General features: G+C 36.0%; 1 protein-coding gene across 3 annotated transcripts in view; it reads left to right on the top strand.

Moving 5' to 3' along the window:
* POT1 (protection of telomeres 1) overlaps window positions 1-27652 on the top strand; it is a 75671-nt gene that overhangs the window by 28305 nt on the left and 19714 nt on the right. For 2 of the 3 annotated variants that reach the window (XM_040595013.1, XM_040595015.1), the window contains 4 exons: window positions 3978-4108; window positions 16297-16587; window positions 20960-21115; window positions 27085-27242. In XM_040595013.1, coding sequence (XP_040450947.1) covers window positions 3978-4108; window positions 16297-16587; window positions 20960-21115; window positions 27085-27242 — 736 coding nt within the window. The remainder of the gene's footprint in view (window positions 1-3977; window positions 4109-16296; window positions 16588-20959; window positions 21116-27084; window positions 27243-27652) is intronic. The other variant, XM_040595014.1, reaches the window with a different exon arrangement.

Raw genomic sequence — 27652 nt, 5'->3', positions numbered from 1 at the left:
ACACTGGGATATTATTTAAATTCAGCAATTCTGTTTAGAGTTGAATTCATTATTTGTGCAGAAAAGTGAATTTGATCACTGAACTGCTATGCTGCTATGGAAAGCAGATGGCAATTTTCACATTCCAGCTGGAGAAGGAAAGATGCATGGCTTTTTGGTTTTAACCTTCGAAAAGGATTTGCTGGATAAGGATTTCTTTGGAAGAAAACTGGTCTTTATGCTTTGTTCTTGAAGAACTCTATTTTAATTAATTTTAATGTAGAAGTGATGTTTTGAGATGATAGTTAAGAATGGAAGTCTAAAATCGCAGAAACTGAACTTACGTAGGTGTTCGAACTGTATAAAGCAAGTATAATATTTTATATTACTTTGAGTAGGATGATTATTAGTCATTTGAGTATGCTGATTGCACAGCAAATGGAGGGAGTGTGTTCTCTTTTTCTCCCTTAAGCAGGCAGCTGCACATGTGTGAAGGTGATGAGGTTATATAATCACAGCATCAAAGAGTAACCACAATTTTAATGTGGATCATTTTCATTATTCACTTCATTCCTAAGTTGGATTTTATCAATGCACTGTAACATGTTACCCTGTATCCTCAAAGGATTGTAAATCTTTGAGCCATATGGGGTTTTCTTCTTAATTGCTCATTTTGCTCATGTCACTTTGCAGCTGAACTGTTAAGTTAACCTCTAACCAAAAATATTTCATATTTCTTATTCAAAGAAATACAACAATCCATCCTCATATTACAGTATAAATACTTGCAGTTTTGTCAGCCACTGATGCAACTTTCTTTATATCTGCTTATCCTAGCATAGAATGTTAGGATAGGTGCTATATGGTACTTGACCATGTGCCTTTGGTGGGAGCATGCAAAGAATGATGCTTAGCAACTTCTGAGTGCAATAGATGAGAATTTATCATTATTGAGTCTGTGTAAAAGTCTTGGAGGAGGAAGAGTAGGGGTTTTCTAGAAATACTTCTGTATCTGTAGGAAAAGTAGTTTTCTTTTTCTTAGCAAGCATTTATTGCATTTCTTCTTTCAATACTTCAGCCACTCAAGAGTAGAGAATTTAAACTTTGAAGTTTAAGTGATAGTGAAAATCAAAGGTGTATTTGCTGAAAATGGCAGAACAATTTTTTTTGGAAGGAATAGGCAGTGCACATACAATTATGTATGTTAATCTATCTGTCTTCATGTTTGGGGAGTCTGTTCATAGATTGTCTTCTTTTGACTGCATTCCTGTAGTTTTTATATAAAGTAAAACTGTCAGTTGTAGACTGATAGTATTCTCTTTCAAAGCTGTGTGGCAAAAATTTGTCTGTATCTTTATAAAATGCATGATGGAGATTTTACTAACTTTGTCTTAGCACTATGAAACCTTTGTTCACTTCCCAGATATGTAAACTCTGGTTTAGTGTCATTGTCACTGACTGCCTCACGGAATTATAGCTAAGGGAAGTTGGGGGTTTTGATTTGTTTGGATTTGTTGCTTTTTTGTTTGGGGTTTTATTTTTGAGAGTTAAAAAGGTCTGTCATGGACAAAACAGATTTGACTTGGGGAACTTAATTCCTTGCCAGTTAACATAAACACTTAATAACTGGTTCAGGTATTGAGAAACAATGAAGAGAAACATCTAAACACCTAGGGAAAACACCTTTTGTCCACTTCTCCCAGGCTCAGCTTTACTCCAGACACTTTTCCTTCCCCCTTCCTAGTCTCCACTCCTGTTGTTGTTGTTGTGCCTTTTTGGGGGTGCAGGGGATTGGGTTTAGTGCATAGCAGTTTCTTGCTATTGCTCCTTCTTCCTTACTCTTCCCCCAGCCCCGTACCCTTGTTCTTAGTGTTGTCCTCTGCTCTGATGTGTGTTCCTCCATCCTTATGTGTGCATATCTGCTGTGGCTGGCATGGGCTTACCCACAAGCCACAGTTCCTTTAACCTTGGATTTCATTTGTAGTCTTCCAGTGTTTAATTTCATCATTATAGAAATTGAGAAAGCTCACACTGCCAAACAAGAAGCTTCTGGTCAGTTGTTCAGATTTCATTTTTGTACAGGTAGTTTCTGTAGTTTGTTTGAATATTAGCAATAGAATTCATAAACGGGCTTATTCATTCATAGTTCTTTAGTGTTGACTTGATGCCTGCTGAATTATGATGTCTTTGTGTGTTACTCTGTTTAGAGAGTTTTCTATCTTGAAGAGTGTTCTCATTTTTGATACATAAAGAGAATGGATCTAAGTCTTCGTGCAAGTCTTTCTAAGAGTTACAACTACTTTCTTTTTACATTGCTGAGATTCTGTTGTTGGCTGTTACCAAATGTAACAAAAATTGGCAAAGAACTTTTAATTCAAATAAGGGTCCATAATAGTAAGATTATAGCAGGTGTAAATGGTTTCTGTACACAGAGGAACTGTTCCTGCTTCTAAACGGTGTGTCTGTATTTTATATGCAGTTCAGCAGTATGAATAAACAGACTTTTACAGTGAAAACTTACATTCTTAAGATAGGACTGTGACAGTAAAAATGTGAGTTAAAAGTAAATGGCATTGAAAGACTGGAGAATTGCCCAAGCGCTTTGGGTAATTCAGATGTAGTCTTTTATGCTTTTTTCAGTCAGAATGAATAGTAACAAAACTATTTTATTCAGTATTCTGGTCTGAAAGCACTGTGCGCACTGCAAACAGTTTAGATATTTCCACTCTTTTCAGAGTACAGGAAAATGCTAAGAGAGATAGTAAATCAGTGTTAGACCAGTATGGAAAAGTACAAAATAATTTTGCCACTCTTACGAATACTGGTTTTGTGCTTTCTCATTCTGACATTTGAGTGGTATGCTCAAACTGAAAACCAACAGAGTTCACCATTGCAAGAGTTCAAACTTTAAATTAACAGTATTCAACAGTTAATGCTTAAAAATTGTGGGTTTTGCTTGAGGATCTTGCTAACTCTTTTGAAAAGCCAAAATGTTGTGTTCGTAAATGTATAAAGGCTGTCATCAAGGTAAAAATAAAAGGTTATAAAAGTTATTGCTTTACTCATCTGCTGAAAAAGTTGTAGTCCAGGCCTGAGCTGTAAGTTTCAGTAAATCTAGCACAGTAAGTAGCCAAAAAAATAAACACTGTAGTCTTGATTAAAAGCAAGTAGGACAAGATATGTGGATGCCTGAGGTTCTAAACATACAGCCATGCTGATACTGCGTATTTGTATAGCTCTCAGGCAGGTTAACCAGCTAGCACCCTGTGAAAGAGCAACTGTACTCATTCCTTTTGACGTTTGTAAGGTATCTGAGCACACATGCTTCTGTAAGCTGAAATGGAAAATGACAGGTTTCATTTCTGTCATCTGCAAATACTGCTCTATTCTGGGCTGGTTTGCTTTGTCATATTTGTATCTTTGAGTTTACTTTTTAGATCATTAATAGAAGTGAAATTCTGTTAATGAAGTTTAATTTCAAAAGGACATGTCAGATTCTTACTATACTTTTTAACTACCACTGTGGGACTGTATGCCTGCAGTATATAATCTTGCACGTTTTGTTGAAGTGAAAGAGAAGTAATTTATTCTTTAATTTGCTTTTAGTAGTTGCAGAACTCATTACCTCTTCAGAAGACAGTGCAAAAGTAAATCTTAGAAAAGGATTGTACAAGATAGTACATGTGCTCCTCGTTTCATAAAGGAAGTAATTGAAACCTGAAAAATAGTATTCCTGTTGCAGATAGAAGTAGTAGTTTTGTGTGTTCCTGGATCACAGACGTGTGCTTAATCACCCATTTCATTTTCCATTATTTGGGCTAATTATCAGCAAGATGGGCCACACTTCAGTTGTTTTGGTCCTGTAACTAAATTGGAGGAGTTACATAGTTCGTAGCAGAAAAAAATAGGCCATGTCATTGTTCATGCCAAGTTTAATACCTGTGTATTAATAATACCATAATGCCTATTATTCATTCAAACACTTTTATATTTTACAGATTATTGCTCAGTTGTAACACTTGTGGACCCATCAAATGTGAAGTTAACGTGCACTCTTTTTAATGGAAATCTAGATTCACTACCAAAAATTTACAAAGTTGGAGATATTGTTCGATTTCATAGAATAAAGGTAGGTACTAGGATGTGGAGGGTTTCTGTGCTTGCTTTTTGGCAGTGAGAGAAATGTAGGAATAATTTAATTCTTCATGTACTGAAATTAACATATGGCAACATTGGATAAAGCAGTTGATTGATAAGATGGCTATGGTTGTGGTTTATTTCCAAAACTGGAAGTAAACAATCAAATATTTTTAAACAACAACAGAGTGCTAAGCTGATACATCGCTTTAAAAGTGTTAGATGTGGCTATGACAACTCTATTTTTTAAAGTAGGTGACAGAAATCACATGGTAATACTGCTAGATAAACAGAATTTAACTGACATAAATGTGTACAATTTATTCCTCTTCAAACTAATAGAATTGAAGGATTACTTTAGAGCTGTCATTGTGGAGCAGCTGGATCAAGAGTTACTCAAGTAAATGTAATCTGTCTGGGGTTGTTAGTATGCAGTATGCTCTAGATGCCGCTTTCATGTTTCCCTGCCTTACCCCATATTTATCTCTATCAAAGGTCATGAAGGAAATAGTGCTTATAGCTTTGGTGAGATATAGATAGATAGGATGTTTTGTCTTGTGCCTGTTGCAACTGTATAGGGAAGAGGAGCCACACTACAGAGACTGAATGCAAGTCTTGTAATGCTGGACCATACTTGAAATGTGCAGAATAGAACCAAAGACATGATTTTACCATGCTGTGTATTAATTTGCAAGATAACACAATTACATATTTTTGTTTTGCTTAAAACAATTATAGCAGAAATGAGTGAATGTCCAGAAAGGGGACAGCTGAAAAAAAACCAAACCAGTTTGCCCATTTAAACACTCTTGAGACATCTAGGAAATTTAGGATTGTACAAAAGGGTGATGAAAGGATAAAGATCAGGAGTTACTGAGCATGTACACTTTGATACGCTGTAGCAGGAGAACAAAGAAAAAAAACCTATGACAATAAATGCAAAAGGGGTAAGATTTATCCAGTAATTGAGATTGGTACCACTGAGATAATTAAGAAAGAACTTATTAAGATTCAGAAACAGTCTTCAGCTATTCTTAAAGGTATTTACAGTTGAGAGAGAACTTGGATAACCTGTTCCGGGTTAGTATAAAGCTTCTGTAAGGTCATCTTTATAATTAGAGTGGAATTAAACTATATTTAGATTTTGAAGCTTGTATTGCTAATCAGTACCTGAGATGTGGTTGTGTTAGGCTTGGAAGTTCATTGATTTGACTTCAGATGTGAAAGTCTTTTGCTAAATCTTAAATCTGTCTGAAAACAGCAGGATGAGCATTACACAGATATATTCATTTCTGAAAATATATGGAGGTAGAAACATGTTTATTGCTTCTGAAGCAAAACTACATACTTTATAATACATGTGTGAAAAAGGAGACAGTAGAAAGAGCCTGAATGAAAGAAAATAATAGAAAAAATCCAGTATTAACCTATCACAGACATGCAATTTTTCAAAGGTGTGGGAAGTACAGGTTAAAAAACCAAATGAGACCACTGTTAGGGAAGTTATGCGTGTACCCTCTTCTATGCAAACATAATATAAAGAGTGAAGCTGAGACAATCTTTAATTTTAATTTACTCAGGAAAGCTATTGATATAGCACATGGAAGGAACCTCACCATTCTTCTGACTTGGCATCATTTTTCAGGAGATCGTTCTAAAATTCTTGTTAATTGGTACCTCATTGTTCTCCAAGATGATGTTTCAGTTTCAGGGAGGGTCTGTTAATTCCCTCCGCACATACACTTAAGTTTTTTTCATCACAGCTGAGCTGTTTTAAGTGGTTTCTAGCCCTAACTGACCTTCAGTTGCTCATGGTCAATATCTCCTCAGATGCATAAGCTGACAGCTTGTTTAATTACTTTAAAAGTTAGAATGATCTAGAGTCACTAAACTGTCTTTTTCTGGATGGGAATGTTTTGACTACCCTAGGCTAACAAAGTTACTTTGCAAGTTCCCGTATCTGATCTGAGCAGGTAAAGATCTGACATAGAAGCCTGGTGCCAACTGCTGGGAGTAAACTGGGAGGGAGGTGATCTCTTCCTTTCACCTACAACCAGCGTAGCATGTGGGAATCCTGTGCAACGTGATTTTCAATTAAAAGAAAAAACAACTCTAGTTAGAGTTCTAATTACACTGTCTGCAGTTATTCCTTCACTCTATTTTGTCTTCAGGCCTTAGCACCTTCTCTTAGGTTGCTGAATGGAAAGCAATTGAAGGTAGCAGAGGCCATAGTCTCACATGTGCTTACCAGTGAGGACAGATATACACAGTCCTTAACAGCATATATTCACATTTCCCTCTCCCAGATATGCTTTTGAGAGACTTCCAAGAAGTTGATATTGATAGCAAATGCATTTTAAAAATGACTACTCCCAGCTATGTCCTCAGCTGCTAATGAATAACTTCTCTTCATAGTAACACAGGTGTTGGCGTGGTTCAGAGCTAATAAAATAATGGAAAGGATTCTGTTGGGCTTACTCTGGATAGAGACTAATTTTATTCACTCAGTATTTGTTGCAAAGAATGAAAATTTTAAGTGTCTTAGTAACAGAACTGAAGGATTATCCAGTTTTAATTAAATTTCTATTAATATTTCTTGAATTGCATTTTTATGACTTCTTATAATGATTTCTCATGAATGAATAGTACTTAGTGATTTGCAGTACTGTATTTGGGCCTTCAACCACAGTCAGTGCTCTGCAGAGGTGACGTTGGGGGGGATCCCACCACTCCCCAGTGTAAAAGCTAGACTTGTGATCTGTCTAGCATCCCTCTATCTTCATGGCAAAGAAGGAGTTATCTCAAATAGAGTTTACTTGGAACTTTTTTTTTTATTCACTGTGGATGCTCTTAATATCTTAGACTTAATTCCTAATGTTTAAGCTGTTAAAAAGAGAGAAGAGACAACCTGCTGTACTGACTAAATCTGCAGTGTTTTATCCTCACTTGACTTGGGAGTTTTGGCATGTGTTCTGCCTTTTGTCTATTATTCAGATGCTGTCATGATGACGGAATTGTTAATATCCTCGTTGGCTTTTCTCAAGTATTCCTTATTACCACTGAGTGTTTCACAAACAAGAATTTATTTCTTCACTCCTAGTGAAGTGAATGGGTATTTGATTTCCATTTTCATGTTTGAGAATTGGAGAAAAGTGAAGCACATTCTGATTTATCTTGTTCAGCATACTTGAGTTGTGTGGTATAATCACTGTCTAGGATGTATTTTGATGGGTCTGTCTCCCAAATGCACAGCTTTATAGAGCTGTGTGACTCTTGTAGAACACTTGGAGAGTGAAGACCAAAGGAGTGACCTCTCAGTATAATCTTTACTTGTATGACTTACTCAGCATAATGCAATCTCTGTAGCAAAGTCTTAATTCTGTAGCTTTTTGTCATTGTAAACTTGATACTATTCTCTTACTTTTGTCCCTCAACTTCTTCCATGTACAGGCTCCAGTCACTGTAACAAATGAAGCAGGAGTCTTCAAGATGACAGCTTCTTTGTTACACAGCACCAATTCATCACCACTGTACTACTTAAGTCATATACTGCATAGGAAGATGTCCTGTAGAAAAATAGAGTAACAGAATAGGGTATCATAAATACACCATTAATTGAACTGTTTGCACAGACAACAGTAACTGTGTCATCTACTAACTTTGGAATAATTGTGGTTTATAAGTCTAGTGGTTAGGCTTTGCAATTAGATGTGGCATCCTACGTCTTTAGAATAACAAAATGGAGAAAACCAGCAAGAAACAACGAATTGCTTGCATACTCATCTGGTTCAAACTCTTTAGATTTCAATATAAACATGTTGCTTCTTTGAGCAAAAGTACTGTATATATACTTTATAGCCATGGTATAGATGGTTATTCCCTCCATAGGTCCGTCAGTTGACAAGTATAAGACGTATGTTTTGCTAGTGAGTTTCTAAGCTGTTTGCCTGTCCACAGAGGAATGGGAATCTGAATATCAAGCATATGGAACATGGCTTCATAAAAACATAGAAGGATCAATTACAGTCCTTTTTTTTGTTATCCTTACTAGTTCTGTCCTGTCTCACTTTTTGTGCATCGCTCTTCTTAACCTTGTAATACTTAACAGAGCATTTGTTCCACTAGGTTACTTATTCTGACCTTTAAACCAGCCTGCCATTGTTTCTAGGAGCAGTTCGCTAGTGGTTTCCTTGTCTCTGTGTATTCCCTCCTTTAGTTTGATCCAGTTTGACCCATGAAAGTGGATTCTCTCTTTTCTTTCTACTTGGTGCAATATGGAAGGCATTGAGAGAGACACACAGGAGCATCTGCTCACTTTACTCCTAGGCAGCTCTGGCCATAGCTGTCACGTTGATAAGGATGAGAGGGGAAAGCCTGGAACTTAGATATAGAACGTACTGAGTGAACATCAAACTTCAGCAGAATTTAGCTGCCAGACACTTAGTGTCCTCTAAGTAAATGTGGTCCAAATAAGTAAACTTGGCCAAAGTTAGTTTGAGACTTTTTATGTTCTTTGACATCCTTTGTAGTATTGTCTGCGGTGCTGCAACTGTGTTCTCAAGTTCTTTGTTCTGAAGAGTGGAAGCAATTTTTTTTTGTAAACAGTTGCAGAAGTTTCAGAAACAAGATTCTTTTTAACACAGAGAAACCAGCGTTTTTCTTGGAAATATCATTGCTATAGCTTTTAGCTTCCCTTCAAAAATCACGTAAGGCGTGGAACTCATTTAGAAGTTTTGATGGAATTCAGACCCCAATTATTTGTCCTATAGTAGATAATGTAAAAAAATACGGAGTAAAATATCACTACCTACAGTCAATAATGTGAAGTCTTAGAGTTTTGCACATATGTTTTCTAAAATTTTCATTTGAGTACTTTTGGTCAAGTTGCCTGGTCATGTCTTAAATATGTAGGAAATACTCCAAAATAGTATTTTTTTACTTTACTGGAATTTTCTCAAATATACTGTGCCACTTCCTCTGAGGAATGTTTCTAAAATAGTATCACAGTGCCTGCTGTTTTTTTTAAAATTATTGTCAAACCCGACATTATTGCAGCTGGTTTAAGTAAATACACTTTTTGCATACAATTTTTTCCCACAAAATAGTTATAATATGTTCAGGTGAACTGGTAAATGAAATGTACAATGTATTGCTCATTTTCTTCTTTAGCCTGTTTATTTCCATTGCTGCAGACTTTTCTGACAATCTTATTTTGCAGAGACAGTAGTTCTCAAGAACAGTAGAGGATAAGCTCTAACTTATGGTCCTAATATCTAGGTGTATCTTTCATATCTTCAAAAAATTCATTTAAATTTCATATGACTAGCCTTGTTAACGTTCTTTTGGAATGTGCCTGCAGATAGTTTTTGTAGTTCGGTTTTCTTTTTGTTATATTAAAATGTGCTCAAAATAGTTTTATATAAGGAGAGAGAATATGTACTAAGTTACTTCAAACTGCTTCTCTTTCATTATTACCTCGCTGTTCATGGAGCTGGAGGTACATGTACACTAGGATTACATTATTAAAATACAGGAAAACATCATCAGAATACTATACTAGCCAAACTTGTTTAGACTGTTTTACTTCATGTCAGAAAACATTTACAAAATATAAGGAAATAAAACAAATGCATTCATGTGCTTTTTGACAGGAAACTTTTTTCATATAAATGGCATCAGTGACAATCATCAAACTTTTTACAAAGAAATTAATCTCTGGATCTGATATGGTGGTAAGGCTCAGGTTCAGTTGCCTAGCATATTTTTGAGTAATAAGTTATTAAATTAGTAACAATTGTAATGACTCATATTAATATTTTTTTATATTGGAGTATTTGTTTGCGTGGGATGTGTATATCATTCCAGTGCTTGATCTGCAGCTTTGTTTTAGCTTGAAGTAGGTCTTCAGTGTTCATGATAGGTTTTTTTTAGCCTCCGATCCCACCCTCATGCACTGCATGACACTCAGAATGGAAAGCAAGCATTTCCTGTTTTCAGGTTAGTTTTAAAAATGTAGGTTTCCAGATTGTAGGGCTGAAATGATTCTCATGTTGTCAAGTCTGGACAGGGCTGGTGAAAAGCATCTCCAAAGGTCTTACTGTAACTTTTAGCCTCTTCTTTTAGCCCTGTGCAATTCCTAATAAAGCTCAAAAGTTTCAGCAGCAGTGGAACAGGGAAAAATTAAGGGGATTACTTATTGACATCCTTGTAGGTGATGTGAGCGTACAGAGTATTGTATTCAGTGGCTACAGTCTCAGATGGACAAATCATCATAAATTAGGACTTTGATTTTTCTCTAGGAAGTCCATAACACAAAGGCGAAACTCCCATTTAATAGAAAGGCCATTTAGAAATGGAATTGTTGAGGCCATTCATAGCCTAAAAGACTTCAGGACAATTCTTTTGGGACTTTTTTCAGCTAGTTTGAGGCATATACACATAACTTCTTTACAAGACACCTTATCAAGCTGCTTCTGCTTTGTTTCTTATTTAAAAGGTCAGAACCACTGATAAAGTAATACGTTAAAAGGAAAAGCAGCTTTTGTTTATAAGCCATCACTGCTTGAATATTACGGAGTGTTTCCAAGTTTTCAATGCTCTGTGGTTCACTTCAGACAAGTTTGAAACCTGTGCTGTCTTGGACCAGTGGCTCTTAGATACCATATAGTTCTGTGTTGGCTACCTGTGCAGCCAAAAATAGAAAAGTATGAATCCAAGGAAATAAATTAAATACCTGTGTAATCTTTTGTCTTGACACAATGGAAAACCTGTGTTTTATGTGTATGTGTTTTTCCGTCAAGTATCTGCTCCAGCTATTCTGGACCATTTTTCAAGTTAAAGTGCAGCGATCTGTCTCTAAAACTTTCTGTAAGGTCGTGAGTGGGGAGAATTGAAGGACATCCATTTATGACTTGGAATGCCTATCCCCTAGCATAAGGATTTTTTTTTTCAGTCTCCTAGAAATACGCTTTTTCATAGCTATCATTTATAAGAACAAATTGGAGGAGTGTGTGGCATCTAGTGTATTCTGTTCGTGGGTTTTTGGTTTTTTTTTTTTCCCACTATACCAAGTTACTGCTTAGGTTTTTGATGGAGTTTCACTGGAAATATAAACCATGTGTAGGTATTTTCCCCAAGTTCCTACAGATCTTTTTAAACATTCAGTACAGTAAAAATGTTTAGTAATCACTGCTAGGGAACCTTATAGATCTAGAGGTGGTAAGACTTAGTATCGCAAAAGGAAAGTTTCCAAGGATGGTTGTGGACTAAGAGAGCAATGCATTATTGAAAGAGGTTACCTGGGGCGGGGGGGGGGGGGGGGGGGAAGGCTCTGGAACCTCTGTGCTTGGAATTTTTCAAGGCTTATGTGAACATTGATCTTCTCTTACTTTGTTGGCAGCCATGAATCACAGGGATCATAAGTTTTGGACATCTGCTTAGGTAAAAGATACTTTACAAGAGGTCTTCAGCTGAATTTAAACCCAAATTGGAATAGAAGTGCATTTCAGATCATGCAATAAATCAACTTAAAAAAAGAAAAAAAAAACACAAAACAAACAAAAACCAAACAACACAACTTGATGTCTTAAAATAATTTTATATGTATAAATAATAATGGAGTTTAAGCTAAATGTACTCATGTTTCAAAATATTATCTTAAATTCCTGATACTTCCACAAATCAATAGTTAAATTTATTTTGGGAATTCTGCCTTATAAGAACATGTACATTAAAAAAAAGCCTTGATACTAAACTAGAGATATATTCTAAAAAGGCGATCTGTGACTGCAGTGGTTTTGTAAATCCTTTGCTTCTGCAATACAACAGTCGGTTTCGGTGGAAAACTACCTGGGAGATGCTATTATTTCAGCTTTATACACTACTTACTGTTGCACTTTTCCATTGAGTGAGGTGAATAGCACTACCTTCAGTTAAAAAAAAATAATAAAATTCAGGTGGTTTAGATTGCTGTACATCTATTTATAAATATTTCAAGATTAGCTTATTTTCGATGAGCACATTCAGGATGGACTTGTACCCTACAGAAAACAGAGTTTATTGTCCAGGTAGTTTGTTGAGGTGATATTTCAGCTTTTGTTCTTCAGTTTATAAAAACTATGCCAAAGACTCCCACAGTATGTATTGGAATTAACTTGCCTGCTTAGAACAAGCCAGATACATGGTGTCTGCTTGACTTTTGTCCCAGAAAGATATTTTTGTTTAGCAACCATTATTTATTGAATTTATTTAAAATTCTCAGGGAATTCTTAAAGTGATAACCATCTGCCCCCCTTCCCTGTTTCCCCTCCTCCCACCACCCCCATTTTTTTATAAAGTCCCCAATGCCTTTAGTAATGACACAAAAAACTACTGAAGGGGAATTGTCATACAAAAGTCTCAGATTCCTCTTTTCCCTAAGTTTAATTCAATTTCAAAATCATTTGTGTGTGGAAAATATAACTAGTTTACAGTATCAGCGCTTAACTTGGTCAGATCTACTTACAGTGCAATAATGAAACATTTGCCCATAGGTTTTGTTCATTTTATACTCTAGTGATTCCTTATCGCTTTAGCAATGATTTGTTTTCAAAGGACAAGCCTGGAGAATTTCTGTCAACTGTCATCTGTTCTATGGGTCTGACATAAGTAATTTTCCAGCTATGAAATATGTTGTTCCGTAACCCATTCTACATTTACTTGTCCTGTCCTGTTCTGTCCTTCACTAAATAATATTGTTGAATGCTGTTTACCTGGGAGACCACTCAGTGGCTTCTCCACTTACCTATACATATAGGTTTCCTTCAAGATCACTGGTAATTTTCTTATCTTGGTGTTTCAGGTTTACCTTCTTACTTAGTTCTTTTGTTATTTTATAACTGCCTTTCCCTACAGTAAGGTTGATTTCAGATACTGTAAATGAGGTACTAGGAGATGCCAAAAGTACAGTATGTTCAAACACAGCTTCATGAATGCCCAAAACATGACATAAAGGGAAAGAGGGAAAACAGTCTGATGAAATATTAGTGGAAACCCAGGGAGACGAAGTAGTTTCTTGAACTGGTTTCCTGAGCAGGCTAGAGATCTAGGACAGAATTTTTAGTTAAAAAAAAAAAAAAAGTAAAAAGATTTTGATGATTATTTAAAAGAATTAGTGAAGAAATAAGTAGGTAAAATGGAAATCAAAATGCTTTGAGAAACATTTGACATGTCAGATGATACTTTAAAATATGCTTGGAGTTATCTTTTGATAGTGGATGAATGAGTAAAAGTGATGAGAGTTTTCCTTCCTCTGGTTGTTACCTATTTGAGAAACTATGGAATATAATGCCAGTGGCAGCAACTAAAGTCAATCTGTGTGGTTATATTGGATAACGTCTTACAGTGGAATATTTTTTTTTTTCAGTTTATGGGTAATGGGCATAGTTAATTAAGAAACTCTGTCTTTTCCTGATTTTCCCATTGGCTTTTCTTGTATTTTTATGTTTAAACCTAAAGGTTAAAAGACTAAAGCTTTTCAGTGTTACAAGTGAAGAAAAACTACATTGTGAATTGATACATTTATGTGTTATGTCAAAGTAAGATTAAAGGAGTTCCTGTCACCAAGATTGAACTGCTTGTTTATGAATTTCCAAGGAATATTTAATTTGCTTTTTAAATTTCAGTGTGTTTATAAAATGTAGGCCTAAATCATTGGCATTATTTTGGTAAAAATCGCTGCTGTTTAGAACTTCTGTCACATCTTTCAGATTCTGCGTTTGTATATCATTAAGATTTTCAACCATTTGAAAATTGAGCACCTGGGAATCCTAAACTAGATTCTCTCACAAATGCTATATTCACAAGTCCTGTTGCTTTTTTTGGTAAACAAATTTTAATTAAAAAAAGAGATTAATCGAAGCAGCTGGTTTGAGATTTCTGGATAATGAGTCATGGAAGGTTTTGGTATACATATATGGAATGCAGGGAACAGTAAAACTAGACTAGATCCTTGAAGGAATGCTTCAGACTGAACACTGCTTTATATAGTAGCAGATACAAAAAGCTAAATCGGATTGATAAAGGGGACCTGCAATGTGCAGGGCAGTAGACGTAAGAGTAATAGCGAAAGCGGTATTCGTAATTCAAAGGATGAAAGCTGGTGACTGTTTGCTTTATAGAAAAAAAAATACCTCCTAGAACTGATATTTTCTTTTTGAATTCCATAATACTTGGAAGTGGGGCTATTGTGAGAGTCAGAAACAGGAATCCATAACTCTGCTCTGCAGTCGATCTGCTGCATGATCCTTAAAAATTAATTTCTCTCATGCCTCAGTTTCCCAATCTGTAAAAGCAATCCTGATGTGTACCCCGCATGAACATTTTGACATTTGTGGATAAAATACTCTTAATATTCTGCAGTGATGCTTTATAGTTACAGGTAGGTATTAGTCTGCCTCTTCAAAAAAAAAAAAAAAATTTGTGGTAGGAGCCTGAAGCTGGCCAAGTCCATGGGACCTGATGAGATGCGTCTGCTGGTTGTGAGGGAATTGGCAGATGAAGTGGCGAAGCCACTATACATCATATCTGAGAAGCGGCCATCCAGTGAATTCCCACTGACTGGTAAAGGGGAAATGTAATGCCCATTTTTAAAACGGAAATAAGGTAGACCCAGGGAACTACAGCCCAGTCAGTCTCACCTTGGTACCTGGCAAGATCATGGGGCAGATCCTCCTGGAAGCTATGCTGAGGCACATGGAAAATACGGATGTGATAGGTGACAGCCAGCCCAGCTCCACTAAGGGCAAATTGCGCCTGGCAGATTTGGTGGCCTTCTGTGGCAGGGCTACAGTGTTGGTCAATGAGAGAATAGCAACTGCTGCCATCTACCTGGTCTTGTGAAAAGCATTCAGTGTTGTCCCACATGACATCCTTGTGTCAAAACTGGATTTCACAGGTGGACCAGTGGATAAGCAACTGGCTGGATGATTGCACAAAAAGAGTTGTGATCAATGGCTCAATGTCCAAGTGGAGGCTAGTGACAGGTAGCATTCCTCAGGGGTCTGTACTGGGGACCAGTGCTGTTCAGCATCTTTGTTGGCAACATGGACAGTGGGACTGAGAGCACCCTTAGCAAGTTTACAGATGACACCAGGCTGTGTGGTGTAGTCGCCATGCTGGGGGGAAGGGATGCCATCCAGAAGGGCCTTGATAGGCTAAAAAGGTGGGCCCATGTGAATGTTATGAAGTTCAACCAGGCCAAGTGCAAGGTCCTGCACCTGGATCGGGGCAACCCCAAGCACAAACACAGGCTGGGCAGAGAATGGATTGAGAGCAGCCCTGGGGAGAAAGACCTGGGGGTGTAGGTTGACATGAAGGTCAACATGGCCCGGTGATGTGCACTCATGGCCCAGAAAGCCAGCTGAATCCTGGGCTGCATCAAAACAAACATGACCAGCACATCGAGGGAGGCGATTCTCCCCCTCTGCTCCACTCTCATGAGACCCCACCTGGAGTACTGCGTTCAGCTGTGGGGCCCCCAACAGGAGGAGGACAGGGACCTGTTGGAGTGAGCCCACAGGAGGGCCATGAAGATGATCAGAGGGCTGGAGCACCTCTCTTGTGAAGACAGGCTGAGACAGTTGTTCAGCCTGGAGAAGGCTCCAAGGAGACCTCATAGCAGCTTTCCAGTACCTAAAGGGAACCTACAAGAAAGCTGGAGAGGGACTTTTGGCAAGGGCATGCAGTGAGAGGACAAGGGGTAATGGCTTGAAACTGAGAGAGGGTAGATTTAGTTTGGATGAAAGGAAGAAATTCTTTCCTGTGAGGCTGGTGAGACACTGGCACAGGTTTCCCAGAGAAGCTGTGGCTGCCCCATCCCTGGGAGTGTTCAGGGCCAGGCTGGATGGGGCTTTGAGCAACCTGGTCTAGTGGAAGGTGTCCCTGCCCATGGCTGGGGGGTTGGAACTGGGTGATCTTTAAGGACCCTTCCAACCCAAACCATTCTGTGATTCTGTGATTGTTTTCTGCTCATTCACTTTGTTTTCTTGTTAATGTTTCTTTTTTATATATATTTTGACTTTGCTCTTCTAATAGGACTAGGAACAAGTGCTCAATGGTCCATTCTTCATGCACATGATAAAGCAAAAGTGTATGTATGTTTTGATACAGTGCAACTATTTTTTTCTTCATATTTTGTTACAGATCAGGGAATATAACGGACAGATGCAGGGAATTACCAGTGTGGGATTTTCATCCTTGACATTTGATGGAAATGTAGGAGCTCCAGTAGTTCCTCGAGCCTCTAGCAAAGCTTACACTTTCATGGATGAAGAACTGAAAATAATAGAACAACTACGTGTCTGGGCAGCCAGTAATCTTTCCATCTCTGGACCAGCAGCAAAATTGTCTGGTGTTCAGCCAATGCTGTACTTTGATCTCACTTGCCAGCTGGTAGGAAAAGCACAAGTAGATGGATCTTCCTTTCTTCTAAAGGTAGATTTATTTTTTTAAAAAAACTTAGATTTATTTATTAAGACATTGTGATTGTAGTTCCAGTAAAACAGACCTATTCATTTATTTAAATAATGTTACATAGATAAATATTTAATGGTTAAGTAAATTTATGATCTTTGACCATTTTATTTTTATGAAAACAAGAGAAATGCCAGTTCTCTTTAGTTGTTCATCTGATTAATTTCTTCAGAAAGATTTTGTAAGATGGCATTGGTATGGATCATGAATTCACAAACATTTGTACAAAAATATCGCAAGACTTCTTGAAGTTGAAAAATACTGTTTTAAATACTAACCTTGTTTTATAGTTAGCACCGAGTAGTGCTCTTTTTTTCTAGATCTGCTGGGTATAATTAATGTAGTAAGTAGCACTATCTAGAAAAGTAATGAATGGATTATGTTGTCTATCCTGATGGATTTTTAGGTAGCTTCTTTTAGTTATATATAAGCACTTCGGGAATCAGTGCTCAGTGAAAGTACAAAATGCAAAGAGCCACGCAACAGGGGAGTACTTTCCAAGGGTGATACTTAACGTCTGCTAAAGTCTGAATAATTTTCCTGGTTTTGGCTTGGAATGTATCAGTCTGGTGTTATTCTGACATCCTCTGTATTTCTTTTTCTTCCTTTTATAAGGTGATTGTTAAAATGTGAGTGATGAACAGCCTGTTACTTTCCATTTTATGAGTTCATAAAATTATTTATTGGTTCTACTGTATTAAGCTATATTGTTACAACAGTTTTAGAAAGAGCACACTGCATTAATCCTTCACTAACACAGCAAAGATTTTTCTTGTGCAAAACGATACATGCACTACACAGAAACAAACCTTGTATCATCCTGTAATATGCTTTGCAGCTTTTACAAATATTTTCATTAAATTACCCCTTGTGAAATAGATGTCAAATGAGACCCACTAAAATTTCAGAACTCTGTAGAGTCTAATTACGTTGTTCATTAATAAGTATATGTTGAGCACCAAAGGACCCTTTGCAATGACAGACAACTGCTTTCTTAAATTGTTAATATTTCTTTACATTCTTTTCTGTGTTGGAAGATCTGAAGTCATTTTTTTCAGTTTTGTACAGTAAAGATAATGACTTCAGAAGAGGAAGACCTAGGATAGACTTAGGAAGGTAAAAGTTTGGAATCAAATACCAGTAGCTCAGTTTTTCTGATATGCAATTCTTTTGAGTGTATATTGGTTTTTAGTAGTATAAGATATTAATTAATTAAATCTGTATTAAAATGTATCAGCCAAGCTTAAAAATGGCAGCTTATATTGGTGTGCTGTTTCTATTTTTTCCCCTTTTTTCAAGCATGGCAAAATCCCTTTCTTATATCAAATGTTGGTCTTCATAGAAGAGAGAATTTAAAAAATTGTAGACATATCTCTGTTTGGTTGATTCACTAAACAAACAAAAAAAAGCCTAAATTCAATACCAGTTCAATTGAGTGAACATTAGATATTATTATATTAGTTTGGTTATATGTTTCACAATAATTTATTATGTCATTCCAAGTATATCAAGTTATATTAATGGCTGATTATACTTTAAAATATAATGAGTATTTTAAGTGTTGAGATCAGTGGGCTTTGCTTCAAAGACAACTGAAATGAATTTTGGTAATTTTGTGCTTCACCCATAGCATAACTTCTAATAATATACCTGATAAATTAATAGTGATATGCACAGCACCTAAGGCTGACATGGCATAAAGATAGTATCACTTACCATTTTCTGAGAATTTTGCTATTGAAACTGATGGAGACTAAAAAATTCTTACTAGAAACTAGTCTGTCATTTAACTTTTCATAAAACTTCTGCTATTATTCTTTTCTTTCCTCCTATGTTGTCTGTGTTAAGCTATTTCATACAATTAGCATACTCTGCTGAAGAGAGAAACAGCGTTCATTGTGTCTCTTCCCTTTCAGAGTTTTGCCGACAATGGCAATGAAAGGTTGCCACTAACTATTCCTTAGCTCCAGTCTGTTCATGACTAGTAATGGAATGATTTGCTGTTTCTTACCCAGAATTAATTTAATCATGTTGGTTTTGTAAACCAGGGCTTCTGTTTTCATCAGTAATTTAATTAAAGTGAAGCTGGCAAGCTCCTGAGGTAGAGAGCTTGATCTGTTTTCATATTTGTGCAAGTAAAAAATAAACTACTCCTTGTGGGGGAGTTTTTAATTTTTTTTGTAAATAAAGCTTACTGGCTTACAAATTCCTCCAAAAGGTGCCCTGACACAAACCCCAGTAGTTCTTCTGGTGAAGGATGTTTTAAAGCTATGTAGTCATCCCTGTATCTGGGAGGGAGCATTCAGGTTTCTTTTGGTCCATTTGTCAGATCCATCTCTTCAGTGTAGAACTTCCAAAGTGTCCCAGGTAAAGCCAGTTGAAAAATAATAGGAAATTTGACACACTTAAGGTTCTTTATTTTGTCAAAGTGACTAAATTCATAATATGCACTAAAACTATGTTTCTCAAGCTCAGTTCTGGAAAAGGTTTGATAATTCAAGCAATGAGCAACCTCTCTCTGAAAGGTGGGTTTAAGTATTTCATGGTACAGGATCAGAAGATAGTAAGTTTTATTTTTTTTAATCTTTGACAGCATGTACCGCCTCATTATCTGGGTCCTTCAGAATACACACTTACTTGGGAACATTAATTTGATGTTATGGGTGATTTTTCACTATGGACAGTTTTCCCTTTTATCTCTTGATTTGGGATGAGTATTTCAGCCATGAGTTATTCTCAGTGTATTTACACATGGCTTTGATTCTTAGATCTTTTCCTGTGGGTCCTTTGATCCACAGCAGTTAAGCATAAGGAGTAGAAACCCTTTAAAAAATTAAGCTTTGGTGTCTTTTTTTATTCCCTTTCTGCAATACCTAATTCATGGGACAAAATGCCTTGATATCACAAACTATCTGAAAATTAGCTTCTGTTGAACCTATATGCATGTGTCCTGGTTTTGGCTGGGACAGAGTTAATTTTCCTCCTATAGCTGGTACAGTGCTGTGTTTTGGATTTAGGATGAGAAGAATATTGCTAACCCATTGAAGTTTCTAGTTGTTGCTGAGTGCTTCTAGTAAGTCAAGGACTTTCCAGCTTCTCATGCCTTGCCAACAAGAGGGCTGGAGGGGCACGAGAAGTTGGGAAGGGGACACTGCCAGGACAGCTGACCCAAACTGACCAAAGCCATATTCCATACTGTATGATGTCGTTATCAGTGTATATATATATACTGGGGTTAGTTAACTGGGGGGGCAGGGTATTGCTCCCAGTTGTATTGTGCATCACTTCCTTGTTTGGGTTTTTTTTTCCCCTTGAGTTTTATTTCTTTCTCTTTTTGTTATGTCCCTTTCCATTACAATTATTAATTATTATTAGTAGTATATTACTTTATTTCAGTTATTAAACTGTTCTTATCTCCACCTATGGCTTTTATCTTTTTTTGATGATTCTCATCCCTGTCCCAATGGGGGAGGCAGGGAGTGAGCAAGTGGCTGCGTGGTACTTCGTTGCTGGCTGGGGTTAAACCACAACAGCTTGAAATCCTATGAAATGCACCATTTTAGTCTTACAGCCCAAATGGCTCTGGATTTTTCTTTTTCTGTGGCCAGTATTTTAGATCATTCTTTTTGTTGTCTTTGAGAAGAGTGTGTTTTCATGAACACGGGACACCATAGTTTACAGAATATGTCTTAAGCAGTTATCACTGAAATCTTAATGTTTGGTTTCAGTACTAAGACATCGGTTCTGAAGTGCTGAGTCTGTTGGTAATGTTAATTTTTCACAGTAACTTTGATGGCTCAAAAATGACTACTGATATTTCAGTACTTAAGTGTATCAAGAACTTAGCTTTAGGCAAACAGTTTTTTAAATCCTCATTATTAAGTATGTTTACTGATGTTTTTTTAGTACATTCTGGGTAACTAGCAGTATATCAGCATACAGCAAATCATCAGTAATTAAGGGAGTACATGCTGTGTACTCAGTGTTCATACACTATAGCTGGAATAGTTAAAAAAAGCCTATAGCCGGATTAAAATATTTAATATAGACAGTTCTGCATATGGTGATACCTAATAGTTGTAACAGCTGAATAAACAGCTGAGGTTTTGCTAGTGCTGATTTTTATTATTACTTTTTTGAGGAATAATAATTTTTAAAAAATTCATAAAATTAATATAAGTAATTCAAGAACTTTAAGACTGAGACTCCAATTAACATTTCTTATTGTTACCAGTTTTTAATCAAACAACAAATTTGTTAAAAAAATAAACATTATTTAAAATCTCAATCTAAAGTATTCTGAACGTATTGAAATAGTTTATTTGCATTTCAGGTATGGGATGGCACAAAATGCCCCTACCCAACATGGAAGGTGCCTGTGGAAGCAAAAGACCTGGAAGGAGATAAAGTAGTTCTTCAACAGCTGCGAAATCTAACAGTGGACATTCTAGTCTATGATAACCATGTACAACTGGCAAAATCACTCAAGGTAATGCACAATTTGGTATTTCTGACTTTTGTGGCCTATTTTCTGCTTAGAACTTATTTTAGAGAAGGTATAAGTTCGGTTCTGCTGTTAATTAGTTTCAAATATTCCTCTTTATCTTTCCCTGTATTTCCCCATACCTTTAATCTGAATGCAAAAATCCTTCAACAAACAAGCCTCATTACCCTAAAATTGCCATGAAAAAAAATTATTTCAATTAAGTTATTTCCAGACACTGTAGTATATATAATCCTGTGAAAATAATGCACAAAAAATATATTCTGTAGTTTAGAATTAATTAAATTGTATAAATTGGGGTTAAACTTGTAGTCCCGTTAAAGGATCGTAATTCTGAAGTCAATAAAAGATTTTCTGTTCTATAAACTCCTGCAATTTGAAGTGCAGTCTTCATTTAGTGGGTCAGTAATGTTGATTATGCTTAGATAGAGAAAACAACATAATTAAACATTTGATCTTCGGCAATACTGCCATCTTGCTTCTGAATACAGTAAATGAGCGAAGAATATTTCTTTCGGTTTATGCCTTGCCCTCTATAACCAAGCATCATTTTTTTTAAGAAGGTGTTTACCAGAAAATAAAGATAAGTGATAGCCATTTGTCAGGCTGAAGCTATCAGCAGACATGAAATCAATTTGATATATTAATACCTGTCCATAAGTAAATGACAGATAGCAAAATAACTTGCCTTTGTGTAAGAAATCATAAGAAAACTTAGAGAAGTATTTCATTACTTACAGGTTCTCTTCCAGAACTTTTCTTTTGTTAACTGGTAAAGTCTGTTGACATAAATAACTGAGGATGTTCCAATGAAGCAATATGTTTTGAAAATCAAGGGGGAAATATTTTAATATTAGATATTATAACACTAATAATAACAAAACATATTTCCTCAAGTAGCTGATGATACTCCTTTTATTACTCTCCCACTTTGATTCAGGAATTCCTAGTGAACATGTGTGTATATGTGAGAATGCCTTCATCAGTTACCAGGTTTTTTTGCCTTCCTATAAGCCCTTTCTTTCTTACCTGTAAAGCATCTGTTGGATACTGCACTCATGTAGCAGAAGATCTAATGTCAAAGAAATGTGTTAAGAAACCAGGTTTGACTTACATAGCAACATGAATTGTTTTTTGTCCTTCTGGCCATGTCCAAAATTGCAGTTAGTTACACCCATGAAAGCTGTAAAAGTTTTAAGGTCGATCATTTTTGAAAACAGCTTTTTAGCTGAGATATTGAAGAAAAAGTGCTGATACCCAAACAATTAAACTTCAGGAAAATTTAGGAAGTTCAGGTTACGATATGTGCAATTAATTTTATTTCATAGAATAAGGATGATAGAATTTTGAGGGACTTTTCCTAAAATGAAAGGTTTGATAAAAAGTTTGTTTTTAAATACTGTTGGAAATTGTGTCACGTCATAAGAAAATATAATTAAAGTACTCTATTATTCTGTATAATATTTGATTTAGTTCAGGGTCTTGTTATGCAAAGATATTTTTTTTAAAATCATTTATGTAGAAGTGTGAAGCTGGAGAGCGTGTAGTGTATGCATGTGTACCTTCCCAAGGGCGAACATGACGACAGTGTGGACAGAAACCAGACTAGATGTTTTGCCAGGTCATGGTTTCGGAAACAATAAAAGTGCAGTATTTTTCAGCTATCTCTTCTGCATTTCACGGTAGCTTAGAGTTGCCTTTTTTGTTGGAAATTATTATGGAATTTTTTAGGTTACACTCTCCAATGTTGTGTACCATTTGCAACGACGTTTGCAGCTCTGAAATGATGTTTTATGTAGGAACAATTTGTTTTACACAGCCTTGATACCAAGAAGGGCAGATTGAAAATAAAACTGAAATATTTGTTCTTACTTTAAAATCGTATCTGTAGGCACATGTTCCATCAAGGAAGCTCTGAGTAAGCATTATAGTCTAGAGAATGTGGGTAATGTCTTACAGTGAATTTTTAGCAAATCCTCAAGTACAATGTTGGGGATATTACCACAAGAGTTTTTAAACCTCCTTGTTTGGTTTGTCTGTCCAGAGAACGCTGGAAGATATGAGCATTTTATCCCGTTTTCTGATACAGTCAAAAAATACTTAAAATTTTCAATGGAAAAAACTTCAGTAATATTGGAGGTACACTGCAGTTAATATTGTAAGTAGAATTTTTGTCCCCTGTATTTACTGGCCTCCCTTTCCTGCTGGGCAAGATAGTGGCTTTTCAGCATTTGCTGCCTTAACAGAACAGAGTTTTCAGAAATCTCATCTCTGAAGTAGATTTCCATTGTAGTTCATTATTCTTCAGCATTTCTTAGTACAGTTTTTCCAGAGATTCTCAGGATTCACTGACCTTGTCGTGCGACTTGGGAATAGGTCTGTGACATGCGTTTCTCCATCTGGGGCATTTTGGTAGATGGTAACCATCAAGGTGAGCAGTCAGTGCACAGTAGGAGTCCGGCTGTCCAATTTCCTTATGTACTGTCATTCTTTGCATATACAGAACTGTGCGTTCCTCTTACAAAACTGATCATATTAAACCTTGTTGTCATGTGTTTTCTGGATAGCACAACTGAAACAATTAACCTTGAGCATACATACAAGCCCTACCTAGTCTGTAGTTTCACAGTACTTGCTTTGTGTTATGCATCTTCAGATGCAGATTTTGAATATTTTCAGCTGTTCCACATGCTGTATACGGTGTCATGTCTTTTTTGGTAGCATTTTGGACTAGGAAGCCTTGCCTACTTTTCTAGTGTCTGAGTCACATTTCCAACCTGCAACTTGAGTTACATAGCTGTAATATCTAGCATCATGTTCTTCAGGCCTGGATGGCATTCCTTTGACTTGTCAGTGGCATTTTCCCCACTTCTGTCTTTACTCATTAAAAAGAGGGGGGCAGGAACCCCCCCCTCCCATCCCACCCCCAAGTCCTCCAAACCTTTCAGTGGATTTAAGTTAGTATTTTTTTTATTGCAAGGGACCACACCCAAATGCTGTGTATATGCGTCCTCTCATTTGCAAAAAGTTGTGCACAACTTCCTCAGTAAAATTAGACTATTGATACGATAAAATGATGACAAAGATCTCGCTGAATACCGTCAACCATAAAATAGGCATAAAAATTAGTACTGATGATTTTAAGTGATAGCTGTAGATAACAGCCTCTTGTCATGAGTGTCTTTCTGGCCAAACATGAATATTTAACTGCCATGATAAGTGACCATTCCAAATTTATCAGCATCTTAAATGTGACTCTTTGTTTTGAAATAAACACGAGAATTTGCTACATTAAAATGTTGTTTTAGTAGGCCAGTGTTACAGAGAACTGCATACATGACTTCTTAATTTTAATTCCTTTTAGCCTCAATATGTATTTTTAAAATAGTTGTATTTTAATTAGATTGCAAATAGGGTATTAGTGTATTTTATATTACTGCAAGAAATGTTTTCTTACTGCTTTAATTTCATTTTAAACGAACTTGCTCTAAATGAGGTAGGGTAGTTCATAACCAGAACTGCTGTAAAGTCAAGTAAGGAATGGGTTTTGTACTAATTTTAGTGATGGCTCTGTAAATCATGGTGTTTACATTAATGTAGATTATCATTTCCTCTCAGGTATATAAAGTGTGCTGGATCTGCAGGCATGCTGTAAGCAACAGAAACACAGTAACATTTTTAGCAGCAACACCTACCTTTGCTTGCCACTGTTAACTGTAAGCAATGCTGCCCCCCAAAGGACTTCACGGAAATTGCACTTTGTGTGCACGGTCAGGTCTGGTGGTCTGTGTTGACATTCACAACCTTCCAAACTTTTTCAGTGTTTGGCGATGATGATGATAATACATCCCTTTTGTATAGTTCTCATTTATATTAAAATATATAAAATACTAACATTTTCAGAAAAAGGATCTAATAAAATGCATATATAGCATTTTCATGGTGATTATAAATCTTGGGGAAGTTTAGTGTTGTGCTAAAATACATAATTTGGTTGACTTCTGCATGAATTTTAGGACAGAAGTTTAGAAGGCAAAACCAGCATTTTATATTCTTGGTTTCTGGGCTCTCCTCTCTTATATTTAATGTTTTGTGTTTGTACAGTTAGTAAATACTTTTTCTCATACTTTTTTTTTTAAAGAAAGAAATTCTTCAATTATAATTGATTTTTTTCCTGCTTATAAACAAGTCACTCTTGAAAGTTAAAAAAAGTCACTTGGCACTACTAGATTGACATAAGATTTTTAGATAAGCAGAACTTAGAACTAAGAACTTTCACAAAAATTCTCCAAAAGCATTTGTCGTAGTCATTAAATTAGTTATATAATATCTGTCTCTTGCATTTTTGGATATTTAACGTAAGTGAAATTTAGCATCTGGAAAGAAAAAAGAAAAGGAAAAAAAGAAAAAAAAAAAAAAAAGCCACCAGATAAGCCTCTTATCTGCTATCTAAATGCACAAGCTGTCCTGTTAATATTCTTTGAATGGACAAAATGAGCAGCCCCCTAGTGGTGCAGATCAATTAAAGATCTGGTGAAAGCCACATGCCACAATCAAAACAGGTGCAAACTGAAGTGTGCTTTTTATGTCCTTGGTGCCTGAATTTGAAAATATGCTTTTTTAATGTGTGATTATTTTTTAAAAAAGCAGTTCGATACCAGTACTGTATAGTCATAGTCTGTTCCTTGATATGTAGGCAGATTCTAGAAGTGGGATGCTGCTCTATCTGCATTTATGCATACATTTATAAGTGTCATACTAAGACCTGGACAATACAGTCTAATAGGAATACTTGTTAGGTTTCTACTGGTTAAAGCAGGAGCTGAAGCTGAAATAAGACTTAACTGATTGGCTACTGTAATATTAATATTAATTGAAGTCAATTTAAAATACTTTCATCTTTTACATAGGGCTTTTTAAAAGAGTCAAAGTGAACATAAAACTAGGTTAATGAATGTGTAGCTTGCCATCTGTCAGTTGGATCTTAGGTTATACTTTAACTGTCACCCAAATATATACTTTTTTAATTTGGTTTAAAGGCCATTAAAACATAGGAAAATTAACTATATAATTAAGTCTCCAGATGATCTACTTTTAGAACCTTGGTTTTGGTTTTTTGGAGGGGGTAAGGGATGATGGGAGTGGTATTTTGAAATAAAAGCAAAGTTACAAAGATGTGTTTGATGTTCAGCACTCTAACTGCTTTCTTAACAGGTACTTCTATAAGTTAGCCTAAGTCTATTCATGTACCTTCATAAAACCATTCCAAAGAACACAAAATAATTCTAAGCAGAACAAGAAGCATGTTCTCCGTGTACCTGAGGAGAAAATCTAAGTTAGGAACAGTGCCAAAATCTTTGAATTTCTAACATTTCTTGCCTGTTGTCCTGGTGCTGAAAAAAATTTTATCTGCAATGTAAGACTAAGATATGATAAAAAAATATGTGTTTGCATGTATAAATAGATAATATGTTATGCATGATGATGGTCATGAGGTCAATTGCTGAGTGTGATCATACATGGACAAATCACAGCATGTCAGTCTCTGGAGGGCTGTATTGTAAATATAGAAGACAAATTGTACCCTCAGGAAAGGAATAATTGCCTTGTTTGATCTGTCTTCTGAGGACTGCTTGAGAATCAGATTTACTGAGAAGGCTTATGCTGGTTCTGAATCGGCCTTCACTGCCAGTAATGTTGTCTGATAAAGATCATGCTGAGAGGTTTTGGAGTATCTTTGAAAATATTCAAAACTCACCTGGAGACAGCCCTAATAAATTTTTTCTAGGTGACTACTGTGCATATGAGGGTTGCACTAGGCAATCTCCAGATATCCCTGACAACTTCATCTATTCTGTGATTCAGTGAAAACAGGGGAGAAGTTTTACAAGGCCTAGCATTTTCCAGGTAAATAGCTAACTTCGTGTTATTCTTTTCTTTTTTTTTTCTTTAAGATTGGAAATTTTCTGAGAATTTACAGTATTCATACGAAACAAGCAAGTGCTGCTGCTGATGTCTCTCATATAGAATTTCATCTTCATGGTGGCACCTGTTATGGTCGAGGAATAGGAGTCTTGCCAGAAAGTAACCCTGACGTTAAGGAACTAAAAGAGTAAGTTTTATATGTAGGGTTCTTTCCTAGAGGAACTCTAGGCTAAATTTAACAGTTATTTGTAACACCTGTACAGTTTAGAATTATAAATGTATGTAAGAACCAGAAACTCCGGAACATAATATGTCTTTAGTACCAGATGAAGACTAAGTATTCCAGAGGATACGTAAACAAAGGCTAATTTTTTCAATTTAAAATTCAGTAGGGATTAAGAGTTCTATTTTGAAGTACTGTAATAATAAGGCTAGGACACATTAACATCCTTATTCTTTTTTATAGTGCATGTGACCTTTTAAAGATAAAAGCTATGGTTAAGCAAATTGAGCAAATTCTGAGCATGTGCTTGTACGTTACTTGGAAATGGTGAGACTTAAGGGTATTCAAAATGAACCATACAGTATAAATGCTTT

This window comes from Falco naumanni, chromosome 5, assembly GCF_017639655.2.
Source record: "Falco naumanni isolate bFalNau1 chromosome 5, bFalNau1.pat, whole genome shotgun sequence".
Lineage (NCBI taxonomy): Eukaryota > Metazoa > Chordata > Aves > Falconiformes > Falconidae > Falco > Falco naumanni.
Note: the sequence above shows the minus strand (reverse complement) of the source record. Positions and strands in the feature narration are given on the sequence as shown.